Here is a 12,497-nt window from a genome sequence, read left to right as displayed (position 1 = left end):
TCTCTATATATATGCTATTGTACTCTTCTTTTCTTTTTCAAGGAATATACAACTTTATTCAATTCCTTCTCAACATTTATCATGGTATCAGGCCTTTAACAGCTCTAAATGGCCTCTGCAAATAGCCCTCCCGATTCCTCTTCTGCCTCCCATGGAGAGACCACCCCTACCCCACCTGTTTCAGATGTTTCCCCACAAACGACCATGGCCACGGTTTCTGCCCTTTCCCCACAACCCTTACCCTCTCTTCCTTCTGTCAATCAACCCATTGCTGTCAAACTAGATGAGCACAACTTTGTTGTTTGGCAAACCCAAATGCTCAATATTATCATTGCTAATGGCCTCGAGGACTTTGTCAATGGCAATCGTCCCTGCCCCGTCTCTAACCCAAACAACCCAGCTGACCCAGTAAATCTGGAGGTTCAAACTTGGCACAGGTATAATCGGCTAGTGATGAGCTGGATCTATGCCTCCATCAATGAATCCATGCTTGGCCAAATCGTTGGCTATCATACGGCAGCTGAGATTTGGCTTGCCCTTGAACATATCTATGCTGCTGCTTCCATTTCCAGGATATCTGAGATACGTACCCAGCTTCAGAATCTCAAGAAGGATGGACTTACTGCCTTCGCCTACATTCAGAAGTTCTGCGGTCTCTGCAACATCTTAGCTTCGACGGGTGAACCTGTCTCTTACACGGATCAACTGATTTATTTTCTCAACGGTCTGGGTCGTGAATATAATGCGTATGTCTCTCCGATTCAAGCTCGGTCTGATAAGCCTACCATGGAGGAGGTCTTTAGCTTCTTGCTAAACTTTGAGGCTCGTCTGAATCGGCAAAATGCGGTGGATACCCTCAGCTCCCTTCAAGCCAACTTTACCAATTTAGCCTTTGATAAACACAAACCCAGATCTCCCACACAACATCTGTAACGCCCTACTACCTTAGAGCCATTACTAAGTGAGTTTAAAATAGAAATTGTGCATTTAATTGACTCAAAGTGGTTTCTAAAACCAAAAGTGTGATTAAACCAGAGTTTAAGGCTGTGTTCTTTTAAAATGGTCAACTTCATTGAAAACGTTAAATATAAAACATCTGGGATCCCAAAATAAGGTTTACAAAATGTTTACAACACAAAAATAGATTTACACTTGATCAGCTATCAAAAGAATGGTTAAATACAGCCATATACAAAATGCCCCCAACCAAAGCAGTCGGGCAGGCCGAACATGTACGCGCCGCCCCTACGCTCTCCATACTCATGGCCGGTTGACTGACTCCTTGCTTTTACCTGCCACACGGAGCACCCGTGAGCCGAAGCCCAGCAAGAAAACCCAAATAACACATAACATATGCAAAACAAATAGCTGGCAATAATTCACTGACACAAAGGAAAACCATCATAATAAACAAGTACGGCCATGCCGCTCCCAAGACCTTACCAAAGCCTGGAGTTTCGGTTCTCACCGCGAGGATAACTCATGTATCCCTTGGGTCCCACCCTGAATATAAGCATCCCATGTGCTGTGTGTTACTTTCGGCCCCACGGCCGCCCCGGCTTACGCCGTACCCGGCCTTTGCCGTTCGTTTCATCATAATCACACATATAGTACATCCAAAATAAACATTCACACACATCACGGTTCATTTAAGGTTAAGCATTTGCGCGTAATACAATCCGGGGCCATGCCCTACAATCACACAGTGGGGCCATGCCCTAAACTCGGGTGTTACGGTTTTCTTACCTGTATCCCGTGCTTTCCAAAGTACCACGATCACGAGCACGGTCCACAAGCACGAGCCTCTCCCAAAATCCTAGTCACAAAACACAAAAGACACTTTTAACAACCTTAAATGAACTTCCAGGCCAAGTTCTAGTACTCGAAACGTTGAAATTCACCAAACATGGTAAAAGACTCAACCCCGAGCACCCTAGGTTAAATTCCCAAGCCTAAAATCCTAAAATCCCAAAATCCCTTAAGCGCCGCGGCATAGGCCACTCATGCCGCGGCATGGCCCCCAAACAGAACCCTCAAAGGCCCAAAAACAGGTAAGGGCCGCGGCATTGCTTGGGCCATGCCGCGGCCCGCCCTTCTCCATCAGCATACAACTTCTTCGAAGGGCCGCGGCTCACCAAGAACCATGCCGCGGCTCGACCCTTCGAACCCAGAAAAACCCACCATTTTACTCTCTAATCCTCACCTTAAACCATTCCAAACACCTATCTCAACCACAAAACTCAATTCCAAACTTTATATGAACAATCTAACACCCTATAAACACTAGAATCAATTCAAAACATCAACACACCCAAGATCCACTCCTATGATTTCAAATTTCATCAACTAACCCCAAAACCCAACAATGTTTAGTTTAGGCATTTAAATTCCTTAAATCAAAACAAAATCCATACTTAGATATGTATAAAACCTTTACCTCAAATGAAGAATCCACACAAGTCCTTGATCCCCTCCTAGACTCCCACTTCTCCTTCTCTTCTTCTTCTTCTTCTTGCTTGCCCTAGCCTTTCTCTCCTCTTCTTTTCCTTCTCTTCTAATTTTATCAAGACACTCAAATGCCCAATACCCCAAACCGTGCCCCCCTATATCCCAGCTGCCTTTTGTCTATTACCCTTGCCAAAAGACCATTTTACCCCTTCTTAATAATCCTTCCTAACTAAACCTTCAAGGGCACTTAAGTCTTTACACTTCTATTTCAATTCTATCACTTTCTATCTTAAAACTTGTTACCCACCACAGTTACAAATGGTTACCCAAGTTACCCAATAACTAATCACTCGTTCTCAACTCAACTTATAAGATTCCCGAAGTACCCCTAGGCTCCTCCCGAGCCGGGTACAACATCCCGTTGTGACTTTTAGACTAACTGGCTCACTAGGACCGTCTCGATGCGTGCATCCTGATAAAACATCACACTCACATGGCACAATTCACATAGTACAATTATCACAGATATGCCCAAACATGGCCAGATTACAATCATGCTCATTCTAAGACAATCAGGTCTACATGCATACTAATTCACATAGTCGTGCATCTCAATTAATCAACTAATCACATAACGTGCAATAAATCGTAATCATGCATTAAGCTCATTAAAGTCACACACAAAATCCCATCATGCCCTCCAGGCACACTTCCCCAGGCCCTTAAGCCTAAACACTGAATTTGGGTCGTTACAACATCGCCCTCCCCCTCAATATTCCCCTTCCTCTCGCCCGTATACCCCTTCCCCGGCTGGTACCCCTCGACCGCCCCATAGCTGGTCTCCCTCACCCTCATCCCGTCGCCCCAACTCTACTGTACCCCCACCTCGTCCTCGCTGCCAGATTTGTTTCAAAGTTGGTCATACCGCCACGGTTTGCTACCATAGACAGAACCTTTCTTATCAGCCACCTTCTTCACCTATGCGCCCTTTCAATGCCCTCATCTCTCAACACAACCCAAATCCTCCTTCCCACAATACCCATTCACTCACCACCGCTACTGCCTCTGCTTACTCTGATCCGGCTTGGTTCTTGGATTCCGGTGCCTCTCATCATTTTACACCTGATTTGAATGTCCTTGAAGGAGCTCAACCTTATACTGGATCTGAACAGGTGACCGTGGGTACTGGTAAGGGTGCTTGTATTGCTCATGTTGGTTCTGCTACTCTTCCTGCCTATCATTCTGCCTTAAAATTATCTCGTGTCTATCATTCTCCTGCTCTCTCAAATAGCCTTCTCAGTGTCTCACAACTTTGTGCTGATAACCATGCGTTTGTTGAGTTTCACCCACATTGTTTTTTTGTCAAAAATCAGGTCACCAAACAAACACTTCTCACGGGTCATCTTGAAAATGGAATCTATAGAGTCTCCCCTCCAGCTTCGTCTCCTTCGTCTGGCTTGTTTCCTCTGTTTTCCGCCTCCACTTCGGATCCTAATCTGTGGCACTCTCGGTTGGGTCATCCTGCTTCAGATGTTACCTGTCATGTTATTTCTTCTTGTAATATTTCGATTCCTAGGAAGTCTGCATTTCATTTCTGTAAAGCTTGTCATCAAGCTAAGGCTCATCGTTTGCCTTTTTCTGTATCTGTATCCAGGGCCTCAAAACCCTTTGAATTAATACATAGTGACTTATGGGGTCCTTCCCCTGTGTGTTCCATTTCTGGTGTTCGTTATTTCATTTTGTTTATTGATGACTTCTCACGCTTTACTTGGTTATATCTTCTTAAAACTAAGGACGAAGCGTTTTCTGCTTTTCTCACCTTTCAAAAAATGGTTTCCACCCAATTCAATACTACTATCCAGCGTGTACGTACCGATTGGGGTGGTGAGTTTCGCTCACTTCACTCCTTTTTTGCTCGGCATGGCATTATTCATGAGTTATCTTGTCCTTATACGCCTCAGCAAAATGGGCGCGTTGAGCGCAAAAACCGTCATCTTGTCGATATGGGGCTTGCCTTAATGAATCATGCCTCAATTCCTCTTGAGTATTGGCCGTATGCCTTTACCGTTGCTTCTTACCTCATTAACCGCCTCCCCACTCGGGTTCTCCAAATGCGTTGTCCTTATATGGTCTTGTATAACAAGCTCCCTTCTTACACTCACTTACGTGTATTTGGCTGTGAGTGTTATCCTTTACTTCGGCCATACAACACCCACAAGCTTGAGCTTCGTTCTCAATCTTGTGTTTTTCTTGGCTACAGTAGCCATCACAAGGGTTATCTCTGTTTACATCACCTCACAGGCCGGTTATATGTTACACGCCATGTCGTTTTCAATGAACACAACTTCCCTTTCCAGCAGGCTTCAGTTCCTCTCTCGCCTTCTCGAGTCTACCCTATTATTCACTCTCTTCCTTTTGTACCTTCTCCTCCTCCCACTTCCACCATGTCGCCAATTCCTGTCTCATCTCCTACTCCTCCCCTCTCGGTCAGTGCTTCCTCCCCGAGTACTTCTTCTCCTTCCTCTCCCTCTCCTTTTCCATCTCCTATTCCATCCACCCCTATACAGTCCTCTCCTATTGCCCCTCTTATACCACAAAATGTTCATCCCATGCTCACCCGTGCAAAGCATGGTATTTTCAAACCTAAGGCATTTCATAGCACTCTTGCCAGTGTTCCGGTTGAACCTTCTACCTTTTCCGAGGCTGTTAAACATATTGAATGGCGTCAAGCCATGGATACCGAGATGTCAGCTCTTCATTCACAGGGTACTTGGCAGCTTGTTCCTCCTCCTTTACATGTCAAACCGATCGGATGTAAGTGGGTGTACCGGGTCAAGCTCCATCCCGATGGCACTGTCTCTCGGCATAAGGCCCGTTTAGTGGCCAAAGGGTATCATCAGACCCACGGCATTGACTTTCATGATACATTCAGCCCGGTGATTAAACCCACAACGATTCGACTCATTCTCAGTCTTGCTGTCTCTCGTCATTGGGAGATTAAACAATTGGATGTCCAGAACGCTTTTCTTCATGGTGATCTCACAGAAACTATCTATATGACTCAACCTCCTGGTTTCATCGACAAGACTCGCCCTCATCACCTCTGCCTTTTACAGAAGTCCCTCTATGGTCTACGCCAGTCTCCACGGGCTTGGTTCACCAAGCTTAGTACGACTCTCTGCAATTGGGGCTTTCAAGCATCTAAGGCCGACTCCTCCATGTTCTTTTATGCCTCGGGTTCCATTATGCTTATCATTCTTGTATATGTGGACGATATTATCTTGACAGGTTCATGCTCCTCTACCATTACTGATTTGTTGGATTACTTACAGTCTCACTTTGCCATTAAGGACCTCGGCCCGCTTCATTTTTTTCTTGGCTTGGAGGTACATCGTTCCTCTGCTGGATTTCATTTGAGTCAGACAAAATATTTTGGGACATTCTTTCCAAGACTGGTATGTTGGATTCCAAACCGTTATCCACTCCTATTGCTTTGGGCTCTCTATCACTGTATGATGGCACTCCTTTGTCCTCTGCTACTGAATACCGCAGCATTGTGGGTGCTCTCCAGTATGGCACACTCACGCGGCCCGATCTTGCCTTTGCTGTCAACAAGTTATGCCAATTTATGCACTCTCCCACGGACGTCCATATGCAAGCTGCCAAACGGGTCCTGCGATACATTAAGGGCACAGGTCATCTCGGTTTACTCTTGCAACCTGATTCTTCTCATCTTTTACATGTTTATACTGATGCCGATTGGGCCTCCTGCCCGGACGATAGACGTAGCACTAGTGCCTATTGCTTGTTCCTTGGCTCCAACCTCATTTCTTGGTCATCTTCCAAGCAAAAAGTCGTCTCTCGCTCCAGCACCGAATCTGAATATCGTGCATTGGCCAACGGAGCTGCTGAAGCATCCTGGATTCAATCCCTTCTCGCCGAACTGGGTCTACCTCTGCATCATCCACCAGTCTTGTATTGTGACAACTTGAGCATGCTTCATCTTGCCTCGAACCCAGTTCTTCACGCTCGCACTAAACATGTCGAGTTGGACTATCATTTTGTACGCGAACGTGTTCTTCACAAGCATTTGCTTCTCCGTTTTGCTTCCTCTGCTGACCAGCTGGCTGACTGCTTAACAAAACCACTCGTTACCTTGCGGTTTCAGGAGTTACGTACCAAACTCACTGTCTTGCCTCGCCCACTGAGTTTGCGGGGGGATGTTAAAGAGACTACTTAAGAGCATGCTAATTAGTGTTTATTTTCTGTAATATGAGATTACTCTTCAGTTGTATTGTGTGCAGAGGACACGTGGTGTGTGGTCCCTCACAATCTCTCTATATATATGCTATTGTACTCTTCTTTTCTTTTTCAAGGAATATACAACTTTATTCAATTCCTTCTCAACATTTATCAATTTCAAACTTTGCCATACTTTTAACTTATTTTATATGCAAATATCATTGAAATTTTAAAAACACACCACAACACTATCAATTTGATGAATAAATTATAGATATATATATCAAAAATCACATACTTGATAATTTTGTTTGATTTGGATTAAAAATAGTGAAGCAATTCCTGATCAACAACATTCTTGCTTATTTCAAGTTGTTCTACAAGATGAAAACATCCATTATAATCTGTATAGAAGGTTTGTTGATTCCATTTTGTGAAGCTTTATTTTTGGGTTTCAGTTGCTTACCTATTTCTGTACGATCAAATTTTTGGAGATTGAATGTTGTTTTTCAGTTTTGTATGCAGATCTTTGGTGTTGTTGCCATCAGATTGAAATCGCCGATAATTTTTTTGTTTTTCTGTTGCTTGTGATTGGCACCGTGGGTTGTAGGAGAAAGAGGAGAGCATTCCGCACGTGAGAGGATGGTGAGGAGCTGCAAAAAGCAAATTGTATTTTTGCTATTAAAACTTCTTTACCGTATAAAAGTTAATTATTCCGTATGATAGTAAATTTGTTATTTTTTTAATAGTATTTGGTTGTACTAAAGAAACGAAACTGATAGTAAATTGCATTTATGAGTTGTTAAAATTAGATGTTTAACGTAGTAGACACTAATTTTCAAAAGTAGATCTTGATTCATAATCGATTGGGAGTGCTCTTAGTCTTCAATTAACGCAATCCAACTGTTGAACCGTCTAAAATTGCTGTGTGTTTTAGGGTTTGGCGAGTAAACGAATGATAGAGAATGAAAGAGGAAAGGGTGAATGGCGAGCAATTGGAATTAGCAAAGAAGCGATGCAGAAATGTGATAGAGAGTGTAAGTTCGATTTCCACCAACAAAATCACCCCTTCTTCTCAACGCACTCTCCTCAAATTGGCCCGCTCTGAGCTTGCCTTTTTATCCCGTTCCTCTTTCTCTCTTCACACACTCCGTAGGTCTGTCTTTTATTATCATCATCATCATTACCATCATCATAATTTTATTTATTTAGGCATTGTTTCAATCTGACAAACAGTGTAAACATTGGGCACATTGAAGCAGTTGTCCACATTCTCCAACAGCCTTTCGTTACTGGAGTTTCACGTGTATGCAAGTCAATTTCTGTTTCATCCATAAGTGGTCAAAAAACTGCTGATGTTGTATATGTTGATATAGTGTGTACTCTCAATAGGAACCCAGTTTGGATTATTGTTTCTGACAGGAACCCCAAGTACATCTCCTGGAATGAATCCCACTCAAGTAAGGGCTTAAAATTCCGAATCGAGAAACTCCTGGCGGTTGCAAGGTCTTCTGTTGCACTTAAACCTTCTTCAGTTATTCTCTTCTTCTCAAATGGTCTCAGCGGCGTGATATATGAAAAACTCAGAGAAGAATTTGGGGCTGCTGAGTTTGGATTGGAGTTTACTGTCTTTGATTGCGATTTCTCTGAGGATTTGGAACAAGACTGGGTTAATGTATTAGCAAGAACTTATAGAGAGGCATCCGTACTTGAAATTAGGGTTAATCCGACAAAGGATGATGGTGTTTCGAATTTGGATTGTGCTGAAGACACATTACTATTGGAAGCTGCTGAGCAGCAGCAAGGGTTTACAAAGGATCAAATGGTACGCGAAAGGGATGATTCCTTCTTGAATCTTATTTCCAGAATGACGTTCCTCTCGTCGGAAGCGAAGAATGCAGATAGCAATACTCCACGAATCCTGTTGCAAGAATGTGAATATATAAATTTTGACACAACACCTTTGATTGCTGTTGTCTCGGAAATCAGTAATGGTGGTTGTGAGAAACTGTTGGTTACCCCAGAAGCTGAGTTGAGAGAAAAATATAAGGGTAATTATGAGTTTGTGATTGGACAGGTAAGGTTTTGATCTTTTTGTTTTGTGATGATTTTGAAGTAGTGGAATGGTACAATATGAAAATGCTTAATTCGGAGGTAGCTTTTTATATAAGCTTTCATTTTCATTTTATATATGCATCCCCTTTAGCTCATTACATTGACGGAGACATCAGTAATGGTTTTGGTGAACCCAAGGATTCTTACAAATTATGTTGTTATTTCTTGAATTTTATTTCTACTTATTTTCACTTCGTTTTTTCTCCTACACTAGCATCAAATGCCATGTTACATATTTTTATTGTTTGCTAGGTAATGTCTGAAATTCAGAATCCAATTCATGTGGATCTAGGCAGTGTAATATCTGGAAAGAGAGGTATGATATGTCAAAGTGTTTGTTCAGAGTTCAAGGAATTAGTATCAATGTGTGGAGGGCCGAATGAGAAATTCAGAGCTGATCTCTTACTTAGATGCCTCAAGTGAGTTTCCATAATTTACCTCTTATTCCCTGTATTACTCTACCATGCAGTTGGTTTATATGTTTTTTCTGGTGAAGTCTCAACAATGATAGGTGGGTCGTAGCTTTTTGTTTCATGGGAATTGGGAATAGTGACCACCCAAAACTCTTGTTTTATTTATGTATTTGTTCCTAAGTTAGGACAAGGACAAGCAGTAGCAGGGCAGTCGGCCATGCTGGATTAAGGAAGTTAGGTGGCGGTAAGTTGTTATTTCAGATGACATGTTAGGGATGGACTGGTGGAATAGTTTAAAGTTAAATTTTAGGGATTTATGCAGATTGTGGTAGCCTGTGATCGGTGTGGGTTAACAAAGGACTGGTGTGAATAAATGAAAGACCACGATTGAGAGGGAGTAAGGTGTCTATAGAAATTTGTTTTGAGGTATTTTGTAGAGCCTTGGCTCAAGAATAATACCATTCGGAAGAATCACGTGTCTTAATGCCAACAAAGAATGTAAGCCCTGGTCCCTAATCTTATTGAATTAATTTATTGCCCGAGGAGCCATAAATTTTGTCCAGATTTGAAAGGTAGAGGAATCTGGTTGGGTGATTCAATGAGATGTTTTCCTACAAGTCAGTCTTTAAAATGTGGTTGGAGATGTTCCTAATTAACAGTTTTCATGAGCAAGAGTGATTTGGAAATGCCCTATGCCCTCAAAGGTCCGAGTCTTTCTTTGCTTGTTGTGCTTAGAATGTATAAGTGTCCATGATGCTCTTCAACGAAGGAAGCCTTATGTTACGCTCTCCCTTGGATAATGTGTATTATGCAAAAACAGTGGGGAAGACTCTTCCCATCTCTTCTTGCATTGCTCTTTCACCAGGAATATTTGGTCTAGATTTTTGAAGGAATTCAGAAATTAGTGGTGCATGCCAAAAAGTTGTGCTGAGTTTGTCATTCAGTGTGTCAGGAAAGGAAGCTAAAAAAGTGTTATGGAGGACTGGGGCAGTGGCTGTTTGGTGGGCAAATTTGGTTGGAAAACAACGAAAGACTATTTGAAGGTGTTGACGATACTGCAGAAGCTACTTGGAATAGAGTGAAACATTAGTCTTTTCAATGTGATAGAGTTTAAAATTGTGTCTATCTGTTATTTATGTAGAGAGAGACTGGCATTCTCATTTTTTTTGTTGAAAAGCTTAGTTCTTAGTTCTGTCTTTTACTAGGAACTTTTATTTTATTTTCCGCCTTTCAGGTTGTACTTTGGGGTGGTACGGTTTATGTACTCCCTTGCATTCCTTTTTTATATTCTATATTATTAATACAAGTGTTGATGTTTTGTTCTGTTTCTTTTAAAAAAAGTATGCTAAGCATCGCAGTGGCATTCTAGGATGTAAATTTAGATGATACCCCATCATCTTTATCAAAATATCTTTTCTTTCCTATTAAAAAAAACATTCATCATAATTTGGGGAAATTATAAATTAATCCTAATAAAAATCATTTTGAAGATCTGTTAGGCTCCTATTTGCTATTAGTTTTTAGGTACTTAACCAATTTTTGGTCAATATTAGGATGCTTAAATAAACTAATGTTGCTAATTTTGACACTCTTCCACTTGGATAATTTATTATTTCTTTTTTATTTCTTTCTAATACAAGTCTTGTTTCTTATCAAAAAGAAAAATATGTAGATGCTTTTGGCATGGATGAATTCGTGAAATTATATGGATGATTCTTTTCTTTTATTGATAACAACCGGTGTTTCTTGTATTAAAAAGTAAATAAATAAATAAAGAAGGAAAAGGGAAATAGTATTCTTAAGATGTACAGAAAAATTTCTTGGCTCGTATTGATATTTGCTGAAATCTAGACAAGATGTTATAATTGAATGTTTTAGTTTTATTTTGTAATGTCTTTCCCCACCTCTAAATGATTTTTCCATCCAATGTTAACCTGATCAGGTTATATGATGTACCCCATCTTGTTATGTAAAATAGAAAAAGAACATAAATGATTTGCCTTGTTTATATCTTTAATTATTTTGTTTTTATGATTAATTCTCATAGTAACACATCCATTATATTGGCATAGAGCTATATCAATTAATTAATTTTGCTATTCCGTATCAATAACTTTTAGAACTGGTGCAGGGTTGTAGCTGATTGTCCCTCAGAGCGTATGATGAGCCTCCCAACCACTAGAAAGCTTGCAATGAAGAATAAGATTGTTTTTGGTACTGGTGATTACTGGCACGCCCCTACTTTAACTGCAAATATGGCATTTGTGAGAGCAATTTCACAGACTGGGATGTCTCTGTTCACCATTGGGCACAGACCACGAGCTCTAACTGGTGATTAGTCACGTGTTTTTAATAGTGTCCTGATGCTTTGATGCCTAATACAATATAGGTAGAGGGATGTTCCTTCAATTATTTGGGTGGATTTGTTGATACTTCTGTTAATACTCACTTATACTATACCACGTCATGAAGGTTTAACATTTCTATCTAATTCAAAACTACGATGCTGACACAATGATAGACCTACTGTCCAATTTACTATGTACGTAAGAAGTGCTTACTTTTTAGTTGAGCCAGGTTTTTTTGTTAGTGTCTTGTGTACTACTTTCTATATATGGTTTTGTGCTGATATGGCATTGAATGTGTATTCTGTTGCGGCTAAGGGGCCTTGTTGGAACTGTTAGTTTCTATGTGAATGTATATAAACAAGAAAGAGTAGAGGATTAGGGATTAAGCAGTTGAATTTTGTTATTCTTGACTGAGGGAGACGGAGGCTTTAAGGTTTGATCTCTGGCTGCCCAAATTTTTCAATGAAGTCTATTTTTACTGGATCTCTCTTTAACCGTATTTATCTACTGGAGATTCTTGGAAGTTCCTTAAAATCATAAAACCTTATCACATAAAGTTTGATAATTTTCTCTGTTTGTACTCTCTCGAGACGTAGGTATACATTTCTTAGAAAGGTAGAATGACTCGCAAAGCCAAAAATAAAGAACTTTACTCAAATTCTGGCAGACTATTTAGAGAATTCTTTTTAATTGCTTTCTTCGTTCACGAGTTGGCATTGTGAAAACAGACAAATGGAAATCTCAGCAGACTACGCTTTGGTTCTTATTGTCAATCTTGTTTGTCCTAAAACCTTCCTTACAGAGTAGAGCGCAACTTATTTACAAAACTGGGGTAACGGTAGATTTTTTAACTTGTTTTAAATTTTGACTATTGAATTATGCAAACCAGAGTTTAGAAAACAATCTGAAATCATTATTTTTGTGAGTATTG

The 12,497-nt window shown here is 40.8% G+C and overlaps 1 protein-coding gene and 1 long non-coding RNA gene across 3 annotated transcripts; both read left to right on the top strand.

Annotated features, from left to right (window-relative positions):
- The first annotated feature begins 7,215 nt into the window (after nt 1–7,215).
- On the top strand, nt 7,216–11,865 carry LOC133830890 (uncharacterized). 2 transcript variants are annotated; one of them, XM_062260997.1, is made up of 5 exons: nt 7,216–7,335; nt 7,628–7,846; nt 7,927–8,767; nt 9,058–9,224; nt 11,350–11,865. In XM_062260997.1, exons 2-5 carry the CDS (start codon nt 7,656–7,658, stop codon nt 11,555–11,557), a joined length of 1,407 nt encoding a protein of 468 aa, XP_062116981.1. In that variant the 5' UTR covers nt 7,216–7,335; nt 7,628–7,655; the 3' UTR covers nt 11,558–11,865. The 2 variants fall into 2 exon arrangements, with proteins under 2 accessions (XP_062116981.1, XP_062116980.1); XM_062260996.1 differs by lacking the exon at nt 7,216–7,335 and having other exon boundaries at nt 7,447–7,846.
- Nucleotides 9,231–10,547, top strand: LOC133830893 (uncharacterized). Its single transcript, XR_009892266.1, has 2 exons — nt 9,231–9,462; nt 9,541–10,547. It is a non-coding gene; the product is annotated as an uncharacterized LOC133830893 (long non-coding RNA).
- Nucleotides 11,866–12,497: the final 632 nt, after the last annotated feature.

The sequence above is a fragment of the Humulus lupulus genome, chromosome 4 (assembly GCF_963169125.1).
Source record: "Humulus lupulus chromosome 4, drHumLupu1.1, whole genome shotgun sequence".
NCBI lineage: Eukaryota > Viridiplantae > Streptophyta > Magnoliopsida > Rosales > Cannabaceae > Humulus > Humulus lupulus.
The sequence above is the reverse complement of the archived record's forward strand: the minus strand, read 5'-3'. Positions and strand labels throughout refer to the sequence as shown.

Coding starts and splice junctions, on each gene's coding strand:
- LOC133830890 (XM_062260997.1), top strand. CDS start 7,656: ATGAAAGAGGAAAGGGTGAATGGCGAGCAATTGGAATTAGCAAAGAAG. Junction 7,847..7,926: donor TCTCTTCACACACTCCGTAG/GTCTGTCTTTTA, acceptor TCTGACAAACAG/TGTAAACATTGGGCACATTG. Junction 8,768..9,057: donor ATGAGTTTGTGATTGGACAG/GTAAGGTTTTGA, acceptor ATTGTTTGCTAG/GTAATGTCTGAAATTCAGAA.